The following is a 23,471-nucleotide window of genomic DNA, read 5'->3' as shown; positions in this document are numbered from 1 at the left end:
GCAGTCACTTAGAGAACAGATGTCACCTGTCTGTTCTTCCTTCTGATTCAGATTCAGCATCATGTCATTCAGCTTCAGTTCTCTGAAACACATCCTAGTATGCTTCCTGATAAATAACCTCAAACCAAACAAATCATCTACACAACTAAACGCTGAACTGAAAGTCACTCAGACAACAGAAAAGGAACATGATGGGTTAGGTACTGATTCGTTTGCAGGAGAGTCAGCTTAGAGTTGCATTCCTTGGTGTTTTTGAACTGTTGTGTCTTTTGACTTCACTCGGTTTGGTTAAGTTTATTTTTGCACCAGAATGAGATAGTTAGGGTCATCGTTGTTGGCAAGCCGTTTTAACATTTAATCAACAATCAGACCTCTCTGAAATTCCTATTTTATACAGCAGTAATTTAATTGTTCCTAGGTATTAATTGCATACTTATTAATGAAAATTGCAAATGAAGACACCAACAGCTATGTTGTTACTATATAAATTATAATTAATGATATGCATAATAACAACTGCACTAGTAGGAATTAGGTCTGAGATATCTCAGAATCCGTAAAAAACCTCAAGTTTTTAACGTTTATTACGCAGACTGTATATGTGTCCCAGATATCCATAATTCTGTTGTTCCCAGTAGAAATTAATGTTCCAGATATCCATAAGAACATTCCTACTGGATGAACATTTCAGTATAAAATGTTCATTCTAGATAGGAAGAATCCTTCAGAATGTTAGACTTCTCTTCAGAGAAACGGGTACAACTTAAGATGGGGTGACAGTGGTGGAGGTGTTAGGCCACAGCTGGAGCACACTGACGGAAGCGAGTCTGCCGAATGCTGGCGCCACTGGGCCCTCCGACCCAAGTGGTGCTCGCTGCAGAACCACAAAGGCAGAGCTGCACCAGAGTCAGCCCCGCCCATTCCAGAATCAGCCCCGCCCATTCCATCAGAGTCTGTCCAATTCCTTCCAGTTGTCAGACTTGATAGCATTCTGGAACCAAAGAGGGTGTTATAGCTAAAAAATGCAAGATTGAGAACAGAGTTGAGAAGTTAATTGAACAGTTTTTGGAGCAGCAGTGGCTCAGGTGGTAGAGCGGGTTGCCTCATGATCGGAGGGTCATGGGTTCGTTTCCAGCTCCTGCCAGGGGTATCCTGCTGTTGTGTCCTTGGGCAAGACACTTCACCCAACTTGCCTGTGTTAGTGGTGGTCAGAGGGGCCGACTGCACCAAATGGCAGCCTCGCCTCTGTCAGACCTCCCCAGGGCGGCTGTGGCTACAAGTAGCTTACCATCACTAGCAGTGTGTGAATGTGAGAGTGTGTGAAAGCGTCTTTGGGGGTCTTGAAAAGCGCTTAATTGAACAGTTTTTGTAAAGGTTCCATATAATTAAAAATCTAACTTTTGGAACTTTTAATCATTTTATATTGTCATTTCCTCATAAGAAACACGCCAAAGCCATTTTTGGCCTCATTCATGCATTTTCCTCCCATCTCAGCTTCAATTTGGTCTCCTCCCCCGAAGCGGGTCTGGTCTTGGTTCTCAAATCTGGATTTTCTGTGAATTTTCTGACAAATTATTTCTGAAATGACTTCTACTGAGACACCGCCAATAAACCATACAACCCATCTCCAAAGACACACTGGGTAGCACAATTACATGTAACGCCACTTAAGTTTTATCAGATGTGGTGGTGTAGTGGAGTCAGGTTGACATGCAGTTTTGCGCAGGTTCGCCTCCCAGTAGTGGAAGTATTAGGTAGTTTACAACCCCCTTTCTTCATTTCTAGCTACACTTGCCAGTACTATGTTTACAACAATTTACTGGTATACCGTTTAACATATAATGACTAATGTGCTTTATTTATTTATTTATTCGTTTATTTAGCCAGTGTGAGTCCATTTGTGAGCAGAGTTTAAACTAAAATGCTGTTTAGGAACGACCAAATTCAAAGAATTTTTAGAGACATAAATATTTTGCTGAAAATAAACATTACAACTAAAATATAAACAAATTCAATGTTTCAGCTGGCTAAATAGATTGCTGCTGACCCCACCGAGAGTCGAACCAGCATTAGCTGAGGGGACAGCAAAATTTAATTCAGATGATCTTGCCACTGGACTACCAGAACCCACTCGATAGTCTTACATGCTGTTGTACAGCAGTTTTGTTAGAGCGGCTGTGGGCAGATATTCACTAAAAGAAACCTTTTCATTTCAGATATATTCAGTCTTTGTCATGTAGCAAGTTATATTTATCTTGTTTAATTGGAGCACAGAACATAGCATTAACAACTTTAAACTAGTAACAGCCGTAATTCATGTGGGCCAGGTTAGTTTGCGATAAAGTTGAAAAACAAAAACGGAAGTCAGTGAGTGGGCTAGGCTGAGTTTGCGTGAATGGGCGGGGCTGACTCTGGTGCAGCTCCGCCTTTGTGGTTCTGCAGCGAGCACCCTCTCCCTCCGACCAACATCAGCAGGCAAAGTGGGTTAAATGCCTTGCCCAAGGGCACAACAGCAGCATTCTCTGGCAGAAGCTGGAATTGACACGAAGGCAAAATCTCAAACGTTGTCCTTTTGGCGGAAAAAAAAAAAACTAAAAGCCATGTGGCATTCTATTAGCTGTTTTATGATAATACAAAATTATCATCAAGTGGTGTTTTATTTATTTATTTACCAGGGAATGCCAAATAAAACCCTTTGTTTTTATGTACGGGCTCATTTCATGCTCTAAAACAAACATCTGACTAAAATACCTGCAGACCAACGAGCTTGCGTGACAGAGCCATGGTTATCGGTGAAGAACAGAGCAGACCACATCCTCTTATGGAAGCTGAACGGCACATGCTCCAGATCTGCGTACATCCCAAATACAAAACAAAAAAACCCTTCAAGCAGCCGTTGTTGCCGTTCCCACTTGCATGCCGTGGCACGCGTTCACATCTTTGCATGCAGTGTGTTTGCGCGCCTTAATGTGATTGCGTGTCTCTTTTGTTACCCCTATTTTCTGAGCCAAAATCCTGTTAGTTCCATCTTAGCCACCTGATTTCTCTACAATGGGTTTGCTGGGTCTCCCCGAGAAACTACTGCCTATTCAGAGTCATCTTTAATCCATCTGCACCACAGAGACCTTTACTCTTTGAGGTCCATCGGTGTTCAGATCATCCTGCTGTAGCATGGAGGCTACAGAGATTCTTGGCTTTCAGACATGCCGAGTAGATCTTCAGGAAACCCTAATCCTAATCCTAACCTGGCAGTTTTTACCCTGTTAGCAGATTTTAAAAACCAAGCAGTAAAAAATGATAATTCAGTGTCGAGTTTCTGAATTTTTTCTTGTCTGTGTTATTAGTACAATAATTTAACTGTTTGTTTTTTCTTGTTTTTAATTACCCAGACAATCTTTTGTTGACTTTAACTACTGGAAAAACTGTGTGTGTGTGTGTGTGTGTGTGTGTGTGTGTGTGTGTGTGTGTGTGTGTGTGTGTGTGTGACTGCCCTTGGCAGAGGCCACTGTACTACAGCAGGACAGTGAAGGGCATTGTGTGTCAGGAGCCTGCTGGTTCTTTTTGCCTCCCGATGTTAGCTCACACCGCACGCACAAGCACAAGAGAGTGAAAGTGAGAGAGGGTGAAGCATGGCTGCCGCTTCTGTCTCAGCTGGACGAGAATAGAACGAGATTATCTCAAAACCATCACCAGGTGTGACATTAATAACGCTACGAGGACAGAAGAGCAGATCCATTTAACAGAATGAGAGACAGCAGTGCTTGTGTTATGTTTCGGTCGAAACCCTTTTCAATTCTAAATAAATAGTCGACTACATCACATCCAACCGGAAGAAGAAGAAGAAGAAGAAGAAGAAGAAGAAGAAGAAGAAGAAGAAGAAGAAGAAGAAGAAGAAGAAGAAGAAGAAGAAGAAGAAGAAGAAGAAGAAGAAGAAGAAGAAGAAGAAGAAGAAGAAGAAGAAGAAGAAGAAGAAGAAGAAGAAGAAGAAGAAGAAGATATCATTTCTATAGCGCCTCTCAAGATAAAAATCACGAGGCGCTTCACAAAAACAAAAAATGTAAAGATATAAAGAAGCATTTAGAAAATGTTTAAAAATATATTTAAAATGAGCAAAAATAGGCAATTGTGAATTAAAAAAATGTTAAGAAAGAGAGAGAGTGAACAGGAAAGAGGGAAATCAGTGGATCCTGAGGAAGGTGGAATAGGTGGGGAGAGCAGAACAAGGAGAGAGTGGTGATGAAGGTCTTACAAAAGCCAGCTTGAACAAGTGAGACTTCAGCTATTTTTTAAAGGAGTTCACTGAGTCCACTGATCTCAGGCTCAGGGGGAGAGAGTTCCAGAGTCTGGGGGCCACAGCAGCAAATGATCTGTCACCTTTAGTCTTAAGCCTGGTGCTGCACAGCCAGTATGAACACTGGACCTCAGGGACCTGAATCCTTAAGATCAGCAAAAAAAATGTACTTACGCCAAGTAGGTTTGTGATCTATCAAACATGGAGTACGCACAGCTGCACGCAATCTCCGCTTCATAAATCAGAGACTAACGAGAATGTTTCTCAGCTGCATTTTAGTCACATCCCGCCCTCACCACACCCACTTACTGCCATAAATAGTCAATGCAAAGTGCCTTGTGGATCTCATGCATATACATAAGCCGGCTGTTGCAGTGCTCCACCAATGACGATAGCGGCCGTAGATCAAAGCAGATGAAGGAAGCGCAGTTTCACAGAAGCAGAAATTAAGGTACTTGTGGGTGAGGTGGAGAAATGAAAGGAAGTGCTTTTGCAAAACAAATAAGAGAAAATCCACGAAGTGGCACAACGTTGCTGAAGCCGTCAATGTTGTGAGTTCTTCAGAGAGATCTGTGGCGGATATAAAAAAAATGGTCCAATCAGGATTCGATCCCCAGACTCCCGGATGAAAGTCACGCTTGTTAACCAGTCAGCCAAACGTAGATCTCCCTTGCCCAAGTAGCCAGGGCGCATGGTCAATCGGGTCACAGCAACAGGACACAACACACTGTCACAGACGCATGACATTCTGTCTCAATCTGTCCCCCTGCTGATATTCAGCATTCTGTATTCTGCGCTTCAGGGTGTGTGTGTGTGTGTGTGTGTGTATGTATGTGTGTGTGTGTGTGTGCGTGTGCGAGTGTGGGGTGGCTTGTTCTGTGTGTGCACGAAGCAGTAGAAGTGATTATGCTGCAGGATTTCATAATTTTATCCTTTTCAGCAGCAGCAGCACTGCAGGTGTTCTTCATGTCCAAAATGTGCGTAAGCCAGGTCCTTAGTCAACTTAAAGTTGTGCACATTTTTCTGCTAAGTTTTCTTTTTAAATCCCAAAGTTTGCGTGGAAAGTTGCTTACGCAGTTTTCCGACCCCGTTTTGTGCGTAAGCAAGCTTGATAAATGAGGCTCCAGATCTTTATTTTTGTGCGTTTTACTGTGTGAAGCTGTCAAAAACACATTATCCTTCAGTTTGGTTCAAAAGCTTTTTAAAGGTGTTATTCACTGAAAAACTATTTTAATGATTATGTCTGATTATAACGGGCCACTCTGACTTTGTAATTTTTAGAAACTTTGCCAGTTTTTGTTTCATTTTGACAACAAACAGCTTGAGAAAATTTTAATATTTCAGGTAAAATCCACTGCAGAAATTATGCAAATTTCTGTTTATTCGGATGCATGTTTTTCCTCTTACTAGCTAAGATGCAATGCTACATTTGCACGTCAGAAAGAACCACACTGTTGTAAGATTTCTGTTCTGGGATCAGAGTTTAGGCAAGAAACTCAGGAACAATGATCTGAAATCTGGGCTACTTTTCTCTAATTGTATTTTTAGTTGCATTTTGATCAGCTGATTGGATTATGAGTCATGTTTGTTCCACCCCACAAATACTAAATATTTTCCTCATCTTTACAGGAAATGGAAGCTTACCAGGTATTTTTAAAATAAAATAACTCATTGTTTTCCATTCTACCTAATAAAAAGGACACATAAATAACTTTTATCAACTCAGATGAGAAAATAAGACTTATCAAGAGGACACATAGATTTAAAGGGAACGAGGCAGCTTTAATCAGATGTAAGTAAAAATTTGTGGAATAAAATTTGTTGCATTTTTTAAAAATGTCTCTGACAGCTTTAAACATTTTCTTCACAATTTGACATTTCATAATAAACAGGTTTGTAAAGTGGAATTAAAGCTAATTTAGTTTCATTGAGCATAATTCCACACAATTAAACTTACAATAACACACGCACATTCTCGTGTAGCATCCATTGGAGGACCGTCATTGACTTCCATTCATTTTAGTGACTGGCTTGTGCCTAACCCCTAACTCTAACCATAACTAGTCTATTCCTAACCCTAACTAAAATTTATTTCATACCAAACCTTTAGAACTAACCGGTAGAGCTCAGTGACATCATATAATGTCCTCAGTGTCAGGTAAAAGGCACTCACACGCACACACACGCACACGCACACACGCGCATGCACGCACGCACGCACGCACGCACACACACACACACACACACACACACAAATCATCAGTAATTGGATTTGATCCTAAAAAATCAGCTTAGGTGAGAAATTAGAGATTTGAGTGATGCTTCTGCCCCCACTACTTTCTAACTCTTCACTTCCTTCCTCTCTTTGACTTGATTCTGTCAGATTTGTCACATTTCAGACTAAAGACATCACTTGGCCCCATAAAAAGAACTTAGAACAGGTCAACACCAGGATCTCCAGTCAAGGATCTAGAGGGAGACAGAATTATTCGTGGGAGGATGACATTTTCTCTGCACCCTTGTTTGTTTTTTCTCCCACTTCTTCTTTGGTTCTGTTCTTTCTCAGGTTTTTTTCCCTCTCTGTAACAAGACGACCTTTCTCTAAGTGGCCTGGTGTTTTGACACCATCAGCTGAATTTAAAAGAACAGGAGCTCGCTCTCTCTCGCTCTCTTTTAGACACACACACACACACACACACACACACACACACACACACACACACACACACACACACACACACACACACACACACACACACACACACACACACACACACACACACACACACGCACACTGCATCTTGTTTCTGTCTCTGCCTATTTAGCTTTGTGAGTTTGTGCTGGTTTACAGGTCAGTGCATTCAGAACACCTCAGACTCATGACTCAAAGGTCTTCAGTCCACGTGTGTGTGTGTGTGTGTGTGTGTGTGTGTGTGTGTTTGTGTCTCACTTTGCGTGGTCTACATCTGATCGTACCATGTTTCTGTCTCATTAAAACACACAAACACTCTTTATTCTTCTTCACCGCCACAAAAAAAGATGTCTACCAGGTGAAGATTCTGACAAATGACATTTAAAAATTATTTATTTACTTGGGACTTTGTATGTTGTAGCCCGAGTCCGACTGATGCATATGACATGAAGACACAGACAAGACTATGAATCTCTTCAAACCTGCATGAGAATTGGGTTTCCTCTGTTGCCTCAGCTCTGCAGCACTAACTGAACCCTATAAAACCATTCTTGACATGACACCACTTAGAGATAGTAGCTCATGCTTTTACTACAGCTGGCTTTAATGACTGCAGTTCCATCCTATTTGGGGTGAGCAGGGCAACTTTAGCGAGGCCACAACCAATGCAAAATGCAGCTGCAAAATGTTTAGTGAGCAAAAAGAAACTTGAATGTGCTACTCCTGAATGTGCGTCTGCACTTTTAGTGAAAGTTAAAATTGGTTTTATTGGTTTTTAAACCGTCCATGGGTTGGTTCTGTTGTACACACAGACACTGATACAGTCAAATACCCTGAAATGGGTACTCCGCTCAGACAATCATCTTCTGCTCTCGGCCCCTAGGACCCGCCTAAAGACAAGAGGAGATGTGGCATTCTCTGTGACGAGCCCGAAACTTTGGAATAAGCCAGCCTCCTCTGTAAGGGCTTCACCTTTGGTGGCTGTTTTTAAAGGGGAACTAGGCAGTTTTGGCTTGCTTTTAGCACCCCCTAGTGTCCATTTTTAAGTACCAAAAGCAAAACGTATCTCTTCGCTGTGCGTTCATCTTTTTAACATCTTAATTTAACAGCTGAAATGTCTCCTTGCTTAGTGTCTACAGGAGTGATTCATTACTGAGTTAAACAATTCATCTGGGTTAATGATCTAAAGCATGCAGGAAACGTGATGGAAGCATACCGTAGCACCAGGTATGTCAACCAAATTTTTCAACAGACCGGACCAGCACCTGTGAAGCTGCAAGTGGAATATTCTGTCCACAGGGGGGGCGATACGCGCTGGGTTGCCTTTGGTTAACCATGTAAAGGGTCATTTTAGAGGGCCGTCCGTTTGGGACGCAGGCTGGGGTTTGATCAACCACAGCTGGGTCGTCCAAGCGAGGGCTCTGATGCTGAAACGCTCAAAACACCCACAAACCTCTCAGTAGCTTTTCTCGCTGCAGTGATTCATTCACAAACATCTGATGACTCAAGCTGCATAATAACTCCCTTTTGATGAATAATGGCGTTACAACGATAAAGCCTTGAGGAGGAAGCTTTGGCGATCTCAAAGCAGCAGACTGGATGGTGCTGAGGTGGAGAGAAGGCCTCAGAAACACCAAGAGACTCGTCAGCTGTTCAGGGTTTAAACATTTATGATTATGGATCATAAAGGACACGTTGACCTGAGCTTCCTGCCAGTGGGAATATTAGTGACATGACATTGTCAGGTTAGTTTGTTTTGATGGTTCCTGCTCAGCAAGTGAAAACGAGTCATGTAATCATTCATTTGATGTTATTTATAAACGTACCTGAAAGAGAGTCATTCCTCTAGTCGTGGATCATTGTGAAACACAGATGAGGAAAAACATGCATGAGTGGAGAAACGTTCAAAATACAGTAAAGGTCTACTGCACACTAGAAGCATCAGCAGAACAGCAGCGGAAAGATTTACTCATGACAGTTGCTGACCTCCAGAGCACAACGGGAGTCTCAGCCGCAAAGCAGCTTCTCCACTGTGCTCCTCGAGCGACCGCAACATCCCTCGAGTTTATGCCGTCTGGCATTTAGCCGTAAAGAAGGAAATCACATTTGATGTCGCTGTTTGATGTCATTTATGATGTTGTTCCTCTCCACAGCCAGGATTAAAGACATAAAAAACACGCTGCTGCACTTCGGGCGACGGTGGCACAGGAGTTAAGTGCTCGCCTCGCAATCGGAAGGTCGCAGGTTCGAGACCCGCTCAGTCTGTCGCTGTCGTTGTGTCCTTGGGCAAGACACTTAACCCACATTGCCTGCTGGTGGTGGTCGGAGGGACCGGTGGCGCCAGTGCTCGGCAGCCTCGCCTCTGTCAGTGCGCTCCAGGGCAGCTGTGGCTACATCGTAGCTCATCACCACCAGTGTGTGAATGTGTGTGTGAATGGGTGAATGACTGATTGTGTTGTAAAGCGCCTTGGGGGGTTCCAGGACTCTAGAAGGCGCTATATCAAATACAGGCCATTTACCATTTTTACCATTTCTAGAGCAATACAGGGAGAGAATAAGCCGTTAGGTCCCTTACATCGGCGTAATCTACATAGAAATGCAATCACATCGCTGCAATAGACTTTTATTTTGAAAATTACTGGCTGTTTTACACTGAAACTGTATGTGAATTCCTGTCTAGCCCTATGTTAACTGCAGAAATAGCAGCGATAATAGAACCCAACCTTTAGTGGCGCTGTGCGGCGTGCTGCTTCTGGGATGCGCCTGAGAACTGACGCTGGTTTGAATCTCCACCGTAGACTATAATGGATTCTATTTGAAGGAGTGATGTTCCGCTGCCGTTCCGCGTCGCTGATGCTTCCAGTGTGCGCTTAACTCAGGTGTTCCTGTTAATGCAGGAATGAATTCTGTCTCTGAGGGGAAACTTTTACGCACAAACCCTGCAGCTCCAGGATGATTTAACGCATCTCTGACTTCATCACTTTTGGATATGAAGTTCATCCGTTTGGTCGTAAGACTGTCGTTGGTAATCGAACCAGAGATGTGTGTTTTTTCATGTTAGTGAGGCTCAGCAGAAACCGGGTCAGGAGGGAAATATGAACGTGTAATCTGGAGACATCCATTTGATTAACCTGCAGAGTTGGGTCACATAACTTCACAATAAAACAACAAAAGCTACTATTAATATTAGTTCAGGACATAATTCATTCATCGACTCATACTTTGTGGGATACACCAATGCAACACACACCACTCTGTGCGGAGAGTGCACTACTCTATTCAGTTAGTCACTGAACAAAGTATTAATCTTCAGTTTTTCTCTTTTCAATAATATCCTTGATCCAAATGTGCAACATATCTGAATGAAACCTGCTTACTTTTACATGTTAGACAAAACTCAAGCAGAAATTCTATTACCCTTCAGTTTCATTGCAACAAAATGGTCCCTGAATGTGAAAAATAGTAAAATAGCAGTTATATGTGTGCAGTGTTGGGGTTATTAGGAGCGAACAATTCGTAAGCTTTAACTTACTTTTGGATTCTTCAATAAATTCTGTAAATATGGGAATATTTACTGATTTATTAATTAATTAAGATATTCTTAGATATACGGGGCACCATTCCCCTTTTACCGGGGAAAAATTGAATCCAAAACTCTTATCAGTCTTTCTTGAAGTTCGTAGAATCCTTGGAGCAGAGACTTCTCTTCGACACAACAAAGCTACTGGACACAAAAATCTGAATTTTATAACATTTAATTAACAATTTGTCAAATGAATAAACAGTGGAATAGATGAATAATAACCGTGTGATATGATTGAAGATGGATGTGTTTGCATGTGATGGAGGATGTATGAATGGGGTCCTTTGTTCTCACAAAGGAGTAGTGTGTGTGTGTGTGTGTGTGTGTGTGTGTGTGTGTGTGTGTGTGTGCGTGTGTATGGATTCAAAATGGAGTCTTGAATACAAGATGGCTGACCCCTTTGTCTGGCTAAAGTGTGGGTGGCAACTTGCACTTTAACTTCCAAAGCACTTAGAATCAGTAGTAACTTAACCTTAAATCACTCAAAACATTTCAAAAGATCATGAAACAACACAAAAGATTAATCACAAATTAATATCTTTTAGTTTCAGCCTGGCCATGACAGAAACCATTTTAAGATACCAAACAATGATCAATAAGCAGTTTATTCTTTCAAAATGACCCGACGGACGTGTTTGGGACGAAAGAGGAAAACACGAAGCTACTTTTTAAGCAATAGCGCGGTTGTATTGCTTATTCTGGACTATAGAGTTAACGGAAGAAGAAGGAGAGAGAGAAAGAGATGAGTTGCTGATCACCAAAAGAGCGAGGCGTCCCTCCCTCTTTGATTCGACGGTTCTCCGTGTTTCTCCGCAGCTTTCGGCGTCGTCCGTCGGTTTGATGCTTTCTCCGTTGTTTGGCGTTCACGAGTGTTTCTCCACGGGCTGGACAGAGACAGCAAAGTTTCTTTCTGTGCTGAGTTATAACTTACAGCGTGCTTGATGGAGTTGTTGCTTTCCTCCGCAGTTCTGTGTCCTCAAACATCAGCTGGAGGGGAGCAGAAACGAGCAGATCTGATGGGCTTGCAGTTTAGTTTCCAGCAGTTCCGTGGGCTCAACATGGGCACTTAGAGCTTCCGCGTGCTCAAGGGAGTCGGAGCGTTGACAAGCGTGTCCTTACCGCCAGGTATCCTGGGCAAAAGAACGAGGATTCTTTGTCTCTGCTGAAGATTTATGGTCTTAGTTCGCGGGAAAAGCTCCACGGCTTCCCGCACATGCGCAGAACGTGTTTCTGGTACTAGGCGGTGACGTCATCACAATGCTTCCGTGTGCAAAGCATCATGGGAAATGAAGTTTCTTGGCGCTGATGTGATTATTTGCTTTTCAGAGCAATTTAAGCACAGTCATTTTGGAGAAAATCACTGCATAGTAATTTCCTCATGAGGTCAGACCCTCAACATTCCCCCTTTTGGTTTCGGGGATCGCGCCCAAAGCTCGATCGTCGGAAGCACAGATGGGTTTGTTCCTCATGAACGTAGGTCGACTTGATTGTCGGAAGCACAGGTGGGTTTGTCCCTTAGGACGTTGGTCTCCTTGGACGCCTTTGTCTTTGGTCTTTGTCTTGGATCCTGGCGCCTTTGGTCTTTGTCTTTGTCAGGCACCAAGAGGATAGGAAACGGGATAGTCCCCAACGCGCATAACGAGAAGAAGCCACTCACGCAGGTGGTACGCAATGATGATGTCGTCCATGCGAGAGGTAGTAGTGTAGAAGGAGGAAGGTCGGTGGGCGGTTAACTCCACGAGGGGACACAAAGGCATCTCACCGCCGGCCATACAGTTCAGTTTATGGAGCACGCGGTGATGTACGAGGTCCATAGTTCGCAAACGCGCATTGACCTATGTGGTCCCAAGATTCCCCCCTTTTTGGTCCAAAGGGTGGATCAGGACAGTCTTTGGGCTAAAACAAGGACCATAAAACTAAGAGGTACTACAATGTGCTGGTGCGTCAGACAGAGTCATTGACAGACTGAGCTGGGCCGGCACATAACCACTAGTTAATATGTGACCAAGTAAGAAACAAAAAAAATACAGAAAACCCAAAAAAAAACAAACATATAACATCCAAGAAAATTCATAGCAACCTTGAGGTCTCATAAAATACATTCTTAGGTCATACATTCAGTGTGTAGCTTATAAAGAATGTGACATAATGCAACACTCAGATAAAAATGTGAGGTAGACTAAAGTGAGAACTACTCTTAGGGTTACAGAATAACAAAGAAAATGTTGCTCACCCCCTTTAGACAGGTGTGGTACATTCACGCTTGGAGTCTCCCCGAACGCGGTTACGAGGCACACCGTAGGTGAGCAAGTGCATCTTATCTTGGAGTTTCTTAACACGCCTGTAGGCGGAATAAGCAATCACGGCCGTGATGAGCCATCCCATCCCCAGGGCGACCAATGTGAAGATTAAGGTCGTATAATCTGTGTCAATGTAGCGTCTTGGGTATCTATTCATGGGCGTCAAAGTAAGTTCACGCGGGGTTTGTGTGAACTTAACAAGTTTGGTTCCTTCAATCAGTAATTGTTGGTCAATTTCTAAATCGAAGGCAAAGTTATAACCCTGGAAAGCGTCCATGATCTCAATATCTGAGTCATGCTGTTCGAGGTTGAGGTGATGGAGTGTCAGGTTTCTAGTTCAAAGTGGAAATGCCTACCGTCCTTTCAAATACCAATGTTCAGCATCGACCTACCTATAGATGTGAGGTGTCACAATTATGGGAACGTGTAACAGGAAACCGAGTTCTAATTTTTTTTAACGTGAATGGGCATTGCACTACTTAGGCTGTACGCTAGGTGGATTTGTGAAAGGTGCACAGTAGAGGGGTAGCAGCTGTCAAGCTATCTTTGAGCAGGTCCAGTGGTACCAAGTACGGGGAAATACGACTTTCAACCAAGCTGTCCAGCGTGGAACTTACTTCCCTGAGCAGGTCCTACATCAAATCTCTCACCACTCGTGTGTACACAATATCCTGAGGTATGGTTTCAGACAAAGTCTTGATTGCACGTAGAGATTCATTAATCAGAGCCTAGTGTAGGTACCAGAGTACTCTGTAAGGTTTTAGTAGGTACATCCTGTTAGCGGTCTAGGAAAGAGTTTCTCTTGGTTAGTGAAAGTGACGGCGGGGGGGGGGGGGGGGGGGCTGGTTCTTTGTCGGTTAGTACATGTTAGTGGGTTAAACGTGCACTTTCCCCCCTTTTCCATTTCCATGCATAGAACTATGTCGAGACTACATCTACCTCCTGCGGGGAGTCTGGTCTCTGTACCCGCGGGGACGGTTTGACATAGGGTTTGATTTGGTTTGCATGCACCCATTTGTAGACAGGCTCCTGTCTCGCTTTGGTGATGCGTAACCTGTATGCAACTGGAGAGAGTTTTGCCACGATCTCAAATGGTCCTGACCAGCAGGGCAGGAACTTCTTAGATTTGCGTGCCGGTTGGGCGAACCGAAAGTGGAATACTTTGTCACCCACCTCGTATTCGCGGCTGGTTGTCTTTTGGTCGTAGTAGGCCTTAGCGCCTTCTACGTTGGTCTCCAGTTTCTTCTGAGCGTGCGCAAACGTAGCTCTGAGGTGTGTTTTCAAGTCTGCCACATACTGATGAGCGGTATAGGCAGTGGCAACACTGACATCCTCTGGGTGATACAGGAGGTGCAGTGGTAGAGTCATCAGTCTGCCGGTCATCATCTCAAAGGGCGTAACCCCAGTGGATCGCTGTGGAGTGGACCGTATGGCCATCAGGACCAGAGGGAGCTTGACGTCCCAGTCCTTCCCAGTGGAGCAGACGTACTTTTTGAGCATAGAGACGACCGTGCGGTTCATCCGTTCGACCTGTCCGGATGACTGTGGGTGATAGGGGAGGTGGAATCTCACTTCCACTCCCAAAAGTTCAAACAGGGACGTCATTACACTGGATGTGAAATGAGTTCCTCGGTCAGAGTCAATGCAGAGTGGAAGTCCCCATCGACTGAAAACGTGGTTAATCAGCAGTACAGCGGTTGTGACGGCTGTATCGTTTGGCGCTGGAAGGCACTCAACCCACTTTGTGAAACTGCAAGTTACAGTTAGCATATATTTGTTTCCTCTTGCCGATTTGGGAACCGGTCCAACCCAGTCGATCTGCAGGTGGGACCAAGGGAAGGTTATTCCCCTGCGTTGCAGTGGTGCTCTAGCAAGCGGCTGGGAGGGTTGAAACTGGGCACAGATGAGGCAGCCTTGGACATAGCTGTGTACGTCCTTGGACATCGATGGCCAATATGCTACTTCTGTCAGTGACGCGAGGGTAGCTTTTGCTCCACGGTGACCTCCAACCGGAGTGTCGTGGGCGTAGGCAAGCATCACTCCTCTGTGGTCGAGTGGAACAACCCAGCGCGGCGGGCTGTGATCGTCACGTATGTAAACTAACAAATCGTTTTGTAGTTTCAGGTGCGCGAGTTGACGATGCAGGGTTACCAAATCTCGGCTTGCGCCAGTAGGTGGTGACGGTTGTTTAGACATCGGGCCCTTTTGGAGAAGCTCGCGGATGAGCTTCAGGTCAGGATCTTGTTCCTGCATGGTGACTAGGTCCGCGTCATGTGGTTGTCTGCCTAGAAACACGGGTACCCCAATGTTCTGAGGTTCGTCTGCCTGTTTAGCATGGTGACGAGTAATCGCACAGACCTCGTGAACGGCTTTGGGAGGAAGCCACTCGTCTTTGAATTCCCAGCAGGTTCCCTGGTCAGCACCGAGCTTAGCAAGGCGGTCAGCTTCGTCATTACCATCTTTCTCCGGACCTATGGTCCTGGAGTGACCTTTGACCTTTTTCCAGTAGACCATTATGCCTTTCTCAGTGGTGAGCAGATCACACGCTAGGAATAACTCCGAGTGTTTCACGCCTCTGTTCCTGGCGTTTTTCATGTGATTCTCCTTCCACATGGGGAAGTGAGAGATGAAGCTGTGTCTAGCGTAGTTTGAATCTGAGCAAAGGACGATTTGAGTGATGTCCAAGGCTGCCGCCTGCTGGAGGGTTATCAACACTGCAGCAATGTCGGCGTACTGACTAGACTTTTGGCCCAACCGGTAGTGATTTGGTTGCTTAGTGTCACAGTCCACCCAAACAACTCCAACCCCAGCACGGAGCTGGCCTTCGTGAAGGTAGGAGCATCCATCAGTGTAAACTTTCGGAAGCCCTTGGCAAACATTCTCATCAAAGTAGCGATGATTGGATGCGGTTGGGTAGACTGCGGCAGGTGTGTCCAGGGGGCCCATGACGGAGTCAGAGTCACAGTGCTGGCAGCCTGCTAGCCCTTGTCCTAGCGCTAGCTTGGTGTTCTGACCATACTTGACCTCAATGTTGTATCCTTGGAGCACCATCATCCACGTCGCAATGCGGCTGTTTGACACTCTTCCTTCGCGCAGTCGCTGGCTGTTTAGGAAGGTGACAGGCTGATGACACGTTTCAATGATCACTTTCTGTCCACCGATGTAACTACGAAAGTGTTCGACGGCCCAGACTGTAGAGAGGAGAGCTCTCTCGCAGTCTGAGAACTGGAGTTCCACCTTGCTCAGAGGCTTGCTGGCGTATGCCACAACTCTCATGTCCTGATCGTGTTTCTGCTTCAAAGCAGCGCTCAGGCAGTGAGAGGAGAAAGTAGCCTCTATGTAGAACTCTTTATCCTTGTCTGGGTAAGCCAGACAGGGTGCGGACGCCAACTTCTGTTTTAGGAACTGGAAGGAGAGTTCTTGGGGTCTGTCCCACACGAAAGGTGTGTCGTTCCGAAGCAGCTCAGTGAGGGGCCTTGCTATTTCAGCGTACTCCTCAATGAACTGCCTGGAGTAGTTGCAGACTCCGAGGAAGCTCCTGAGTTCAGTCAGATTAGCTGGGGCTTTGATGTCCTGAATGGCTCTAATGCGTCCCGCTTGGGGCTCGACTCCATTAGGGCCAACCAGCAGTCCAACATACTCCACTTTGGTTCGACACCACTGTCCCTTGAGAATCGCCAATTTAGCTCCGGCGTCAGCGAGCTGTTGCAGCACATGACGGAGCTCAACCAGGTGCTCCTCGAAGGTTCGACTCCTCATCAAGATGTCATCGACATATATGAGGTTCCCTCTGGAAGCAGCATCTGACATGGCTTTGTGGAGGAAGATGTTGAACTCGGCAGGTGAGTTAGAGTAGCCAAAGGGGCAGCGGTTCCAAGTATATTGGCGATTTCCAAAGGAGAAAGCCAGTTTATACTGGTCCGCCGGCTCAACCTTCATGGTCCAGAAGCCGTTGGCTATGTCAACCGTAGAGAAGAAACGAGCATTTCTGACTCTGGCTAGCTCCTGATCTAAATGGATCATAGGCCACCTGGAGAGAGGTACTTGTTTGTTCAGTGCACGATAGTCTATGGTGAGACGCCATTTCCCAGTCGGTTTCAGAACCGGCCAGATGGGAGAGTTGTAAGTGGAGTTACACTCTCTGATGATGTTTTTCTCCTTCAGCTGATCGAGGATCTCCTGGATCGACTCATAAGCAGCGAGGGGAATCTTGTACTGACGTACAAAAGTAGGAGGGGCATTCGGGTTCGTTGGAATGCGAACCGTATGCAGGTTTGTGAGTCCACAGTCCAGGGAGTCCCTGGATAAGATGGACTGAAACTCATAGAACAGGCTTCTAAGCTCTGCTCTCTGCTCCTCTGACTCCAGCGCATCCGCTTTGTCAAGCTGCTGGCTGACTTCGGCCTCGAAGCCGTCATAAGGTTCAGAGGAGGAGGGTCTCTGGTGTTCCGGGCTTTCAACCGGTGACTCAGAGGGTTGAGTATTTATTGCAAAAACCGTTAGACACTGACCGCCGTCAGTATCTAAGGTTGCACTGCAAATGGGTTCCTCAGGAAGGGCTTCATGCCGCTTGATGGTAATCATTTGTGAAGGGAAAGTACTGAATGTGTCTGCACCAACCTGTCTGTCGTTCAAGAACAACGGAAGTTGTCCGATCACGGGGACTGAAAGTTCAAAGTCATGGAATGAGCTATCTATCAGCATGCCCAAGGGCTTTCCTGCCGGCATGTGGATAGGACTCTGGGTCGGATTTTCGACCAACAAGTATGCAGAACGATTGTTCAGCTCCAAGAGTGGCGTGCCACAGACGGCTAAGTTGAGCTCCAAGAAGTGTGGTGATGGCTGGAAGAAGGCCTGTGTGCCTGGCAGCTTCTGATGCTTCATCAGAGTCAGACGAACAGGCACTCCTTTGACCAGTGGGGGCAGAACCGTGCTGGCCTCAACCACTGCACGGCAGGCCTGTGGAATGGTCTGACCGGACAGCAAGTGTTCAGGGCCTTCTGAGCGAGGCTCAGAGGATGGTGTGGCTCGGGCCCAAAGGACTTGATTGCAAGTGTCCAGCTGGGCACCGAGTCGAACCAGCAGATCTGCTCCGATGAGTGCAGGTGGATCAAGCTGTGGTTTGATGCTGAATGTATGTGTGAGCTGTCTTGCTCCAAGTTGGATAGTCAGAGAGCAGACCTCTGGCGCTTTCAGGAGCCTCTGCGGCCAAGTAGGTGACAAGAGCCGATGGCTACGTGTCACACTGACCAGAAGGGGGTCCTTCTGACGCAGGTGTTCAAACGTCTGCTGGCTGATGGCTGACTTTTCAGACCAAAGAGCAAGGCGAGCATCTGAGATGTGGGTGCAGTTGATGGTAAGACCACCAACTATGTGTGGTGCATATGGCTGCAGGCTGACGTTCTTCAGCGAGCAGAGAAAAGATGAATGTGTGCGGAACGGAGTTCCAGGAGCGGTTTCATGCCTTTGCAGGCGGTCATCGTCTGTGGGAGCCGTAGGGAGGGGCATGACCTTGGAACAAGGGTTTTGCGGCTCACTTATGCTGACCTCAAGAATGGAGGATGGTCGGCTGCTATCTGGGTTCCAGGGCTTAGGTGTGTCCACCTGGGCCCACAGTTGACCCTTCTGGCAGTCGATGAGGGAGAGCTAGACGTTCAAGCAGGTCCTGACCAATGAGAAGTGGTTCAGTGTCTAGCTGGCAGACATAAAACGGGTGAACCAGAGTCATGTCTTGGAAGGTGATATCCAGCCACGCCCGGTGAGTGATACACTCCCGGGTCTGGGTGTAGCTGGTGATTTTCAGGTCACAAGGTTCAACCTGGACTGGTTTCCCGAGCAACCGCATGGTGTCAGACACGCGATGGAACAATGTGGAGCACATCAGGGTGATTTCTGAGCCGGTATCCAGCAGAGCATCAACCTGTATGCACCCACCTACGTTGGTGCTACAGTACAAACGGCGAGCATGATCATGGTTTGTTAAGTCACCAAGGAACTTCAGAAATTTAGCATCAGGTTTCTCTGGGGGGTAGATTTCAGGAGACTCCTGTGATCTACCAGTAGTGTTCCCCCAGCTGATCAGGTAGGTCCTGGCCACGCTGGGAGGTTGAGCCACGCCTAGTCATGCGGACGTTGGCTCTGGGTCTGGCTTCTTAGAAGCAGACTTTGGTGCAGGGGTCTCATCTGCAGATCTCAGCTGTTCCTTCTGTTTAGCTAGGAACTGCTGAAACATCTCCTGGAGGTCGGCTTTGGTCAAGTACTCACCTGCGGACTTGTGTTCGGGACCTACCTGTGGGCGGCGCTCCTTAAACCTTCCACTGTTCCGACCTGCCTGCCGTTGGTTTTGGTTGGGCCACTTCCTGTCTGATTGTCCAGACCTAGGCGGCCAATCAGCACCCCCCTTCCCCTGTTGAGGAGATTGGGACTGCTCTCGCGGTTTAACAGGTCTAGGTTTAGCAGATTTTGGCTTAGTGGGTGGAGCTTCTGTGCCTTCAAGCTCCAAACGCGGCTCGGCGTCGGGAGCTAGGTGCATGACGCGGTGATGTGCGTCAGGCTTTTGGGGCTTTCCGCCGGCTTCCCAAGCCTGTTGAGCGTATCTCCTAATCTCCTGAGTTGTCAGTTTTTTCATCCGACAATACATTGAGACTTCGGAGCGAACACACTCGTGCAGGTTGTGAATGAACAGGGATCTGAAGGCAGGGTCTTCCTCGAGCCCAGGGCCGTTTCGACCTTGGAAATAAGCACTTTTGAGTCGGCGATAATACTCTCTGGGGGGTTCGTTCCTCCCGTGTTTGATGGAGAAGGCCCCCATTGTAGCTGACGCAGAGTCTGCATACGTGGCGTATTCATCTCTCAACGCTCGGCAGAGCGAGGAGTACCGATCTCGAATGTCAGGTGGTAGAGTTTCCATGAAACCGTGCACCGTTCTAGATGTAGTTTTCCAAATTAGCTTGAGCTTTTCCCTTGAAGAGGGTGCTGGAAGATCAAGCAGACAACGTTCTATCTCCCTGAGATAATCGTCGACATTGGATTCATTGGTGTTAGGATCAAAGCGCTCTATGTCTTTAGCTAGCGATTCAATTTGACGTACACGGAGCCCTGACTCACGGTACGGCGCGTCATCCTCTGACTCTGACCCACGGTCTGTCTCAGAGGGCGCTGGATATCGCTGGTGTGCTCTGGGCTCCCAATGTTGACTCCTGGGGCCCAAATCGGGGTCCGGCATGTTGTGGTGGGCTGCTGGCACGTCACGTGGGTGTCTTGGGAGGTCCTCCTCCCGGGGCACGTCTGCGAAGTGCAGCCTGCGTCTTTCAACTGGGGCTTCTGCGTAATACGCTCTGTCCGGGTACGGACTGGCGTATGATGCTTGGTCATGCAGCTGGTTATCGGCATGCCGAATACCGGAGTAGCTAGGATGGGTGGATGGTTGAGGTGCAGCTTGGGCTTGTGCATAACCCCAGCCGGCACCTTGCACGCTTCGTGGACTGGGGGAGCGGTCTAAATAGAGGTGCCGCTCAGCTGGTCGACTTCTCACTGATTGAGAAGGCCGTGAAGATGAGGGTCCAACCTGGGATTCGAGGGTGAACTGCTCTCGGCCCCTAGGTGGTCCTGAATGCCCTATAGTGTGTGTAGGGAATGGGGCCGAAGGTTGGAACAGATGAGCTTCATCTCTCCCCTGCGGCGTGCGTCCGTCCAGAGAGTCCTGGTGTTTCCCCCCTTCCCACTGTCTGTTGTCATCAGCAGAGGGGGGCGGGGTCTCCTCCCCATCTTCCCCAGAATCGGTGCGGGTGTCGTCTTCCTCGATCAGCCTTCCATTTCGCTGTTTTTCAGCTAGCATACTCTGGAGGTTCATGATCTTCTGACCACGTTGGAGTCCTCTCTGATAGAGGATCAGGGCTAACTTAGCTAAGTGAACCTGGATTGGTTTTGTACCATCCGGGTTTTCTATTTGATCGATTACAGCGTCTAGCTCGTCGCTACGCTGTTCTTCAGTGAAATCCCTAGAAGGGTAGTCGGGTTCTCGAGCAACCGCGACCAGTTTGGACAATATTTGTCCAGAAAGTAGGCCAGGTTCATAGTCGTGGGCCGCAGCGCCACCTGGTTGCTGGGAGTTGGTCAGGTCACTACTCTGTCCCTCCATTTTAACAACCGAACCAAAAATAGCCTAGTAGAGCTTCTGCAGATAGCTCAAGGCTGCACCTTTGGCAGCAACTGCTAGCTTTGTAGCAGAAAAACACTAAATTAACCTTTGTGCGCACAGGTTTTAGCGTTTTAAGATTGCACGGAATGCCGTGACTGACGCTTAAAATACTATTCCTTTCAGTATTTTAGCAAAAGCTGGTGCGTTGCCGTAGCAACGTCTTACAACACTTGCAGTGTTAAATATGCTAGTTATTCCTTCAGAATATTAGCAAACAAGGTGTTATCAGTCTTTGAGTGAAGGTTTCAGTTAGTTATAATAGCCACTGTGAGTTAAAGTCGCTAAATTAGCAGTTAATTTTAGCCTAAAAGGGTTAGTCAGAATTACTTACACGCTGCACCTTTAATGAGGAACTGAATTTTAACCTAAAAGGTTAGCCAGAATTAATTACACGTTGCACCTTTAAGGAAAAACTGAATTTTAACCTAAAAGGTTAGCCAGAATTAATTACACGTTGCACCTTTAAGGAAAAGCTGAATTTTAACCTAAAAGGTTAGCCAGAATTAATTACACGTTGCACCTTTAAGGAAAAACTGAATTTTTAACCTAAAAGGTCAACCAGAATTAATTTACACGTTGCACCTTTAAAGAAGCACTGAGTTACTGGTGAGAGTTCGATGCAGCTTCCTGCTCAGCGAAATCAGCACCACTCTGTTGCTGGTTCAAGGCTGAACAACGGATTATTTTTAATTCAAGCTCTTTGGATTTATTTGTTTGTTTGTGCCGGATAGAAATCTCTGTGTATCCAAGCCTCACACGGGGCACCAATAAAATGTTGGGGTTATTAGGAGCGAACAATTCGTAAGCTTTAACTTACTTTTGGATTCTTCAATAAATTCTGTAAATATGGGAATATTTACTGATTTATTAATTAATTAAGATATTCTTAGATATACGGGGCACCATTCCCCTTTTACCGGGGAAAAATTGAATCCAAAACTCTTATCAGTCTTTCTTGAAGTTCGTAGAATCCTTGGAGCAGAGACTTCTCTTCGACACAACAAAGCTACTGGACACAAAAATCTGAATTTTATAACATTTAATTAACAATTTGTCAAATGAATAAACAGTGGAATAGATGAATAATAACCGTGTGATATGATTGAAGATGGATGTGTTTGCATGTGATGGAGGATGTATGAATGGGGTCCTTTGTTCTCACAAAGGAGTAGTGTGTGTGTGTGTGTGTGTGTGTGTGTGTGTGTGTGTGTGTGTGTGTGTGTGTGCGTGTGTATGGATTCAAAATGGAGTCTTGAATACAAGATGGCTGACCCCTTTGTCTGGCTAAAGTGTGGGTGGCAACTTGCACTTTAACTTCCAAAGCACTTAGAATCAGTAGTAACTTAACCTTAAATCACTCAAAACATTTCAAAAGATCATGAAACAACACAAAAGATTAATCACAAATTAATATCTTTTAGTTTCAGCCTGGCCATGACAGAAACCATTTTAAGATACCAAACAATGATCAATAAGCAGTTTATTCTTTCAAAATGACCCGACGGACGTGTTTGGGACGAAAGAGGAAAACACGAAGCTACTTTTTAAGCAATAGCGCGGTTGTATTGCTTATTCTGGACTATAGAGTTAACGGAAGAAGAAGGAGAGAGAGAAAGAGATGAGTTGCTGATCACCAAAAGAGCGAGGCGTCCCTCCCTCTTTGATTCGACGGTTCTCCGTGTTTCTCCGCAGCTTTCGGCGTCGTCCGTCGGTTTGATGCTTTCTCCGTTGTTTGGCGTTCACGAGTGTTTCTCCACGGGCTGGACAGAGACAGCAAAGTTTCTTTCTGTGCTGAGTTATAACTTACAGCGTGCTTGATGGAGTTGTTGCTTTCCTCCGCAGTTCTGTGTCCTCAAACATCAGCTGGAGGGGAGCAGAAACGAGCAGATCTGATGGGCTTGCAGTTTAGTTTCCAGCAGTTCCGTGGGCTCAACATGGGCACTTAGAGCTTCCGCGTGCTCAAGGGAGTCGGAGCGTTGACAAGCGTGTCCTTACCGCCAGGTATCCTGGGCAAAAGAACGAGGATTCTTTGTCTCTGCTGAAGATTTATGGTCTTAGTTCGCGGGAAAAGCTCCACGGCTTCCCGCACATGCGCAGAACGTGTTTCTGGTACTAGGCGGTGACGTCATCACAATGCTTCCGTGTGCAAAGCATCATGGGAAATGAAGTTTCTTGGCGCTGATGTGATTATTTGCTTTTCAGAGCAATTTAAGCACAGTCATTTTGGAGAAAATCACTGCATAGTAATTTCCTCATGAGGTCAGACCCTCAACAGCAGGTTTGTTGACATTAAACAATACACCAACTGAAGGGCACTTTTAGATGCACAGCACTTCTCAGGTGTGTGATTGATCACATCAGATGTTCTGACTCTTGGTTTTTCTGCTTCTGTCTGCAAAACCATG

At 46.0% G+C, this 23,471-nt stretch overlaps 2 protein-coding genes across 9 annotated transcripts in view; one reads left to right on the top strand and one right to left on the bottom strand.

Moving 5' to 3' along the window:
* The window catches only part of LOC107385885 (dedicator of cytokinesis protein 3), a 200,199-nt gene that overhangs the window by 87,403 nt on the left and 89,325 nt on the right, over positions 1 to 23,471 (top strand). The window lies entirely within an intron of this gene.
* On the bottom strand, positions 9,980 to 22,699 carry LOC129153199 (uncharacterized). The gene is made up of 4 exons (XM_054732438.2): positions 21,649 to 22,699; positions 20,381 to 21,586; positions 12,904 to 13,015; positions 9,980 to 10,114 (listed from the first exon to the last, which is right to left on the bottom strand). The coding sequence occupies exons 2-4, from the start codon at positions 21,004 to 21,006 to the stop codon at positions 9,980 to 9,982; spliced, it is 873 nt and encodes a 290-aa protein (XP_054588413.2). The 5' UTR covers positions 21,007 to 21,586; positions 21,649 to 22,699.

Source organism: Nothobranchius furzeri, chromosome 3 (assembly GCF_043380555.1).
Source record: "Nothobranchius furzeri strain GRZ-AD chromosome 3, NfurGRZ-RIMD1, whole genome shotgun sequence".
Classification (NCBI taxonomy): domain Eukaryota; kingdom Metazoa; phylum Chordata; class Actinopteri; order Cyprinodontiformes; family Nothobranchiidae; genus Nothobranchius; species Nothobranchius furzeri.
Note: the sequence above shows the minus strand (reverse complement) of the source record. Positions and strands in the feature narration are given on the sequence as shown.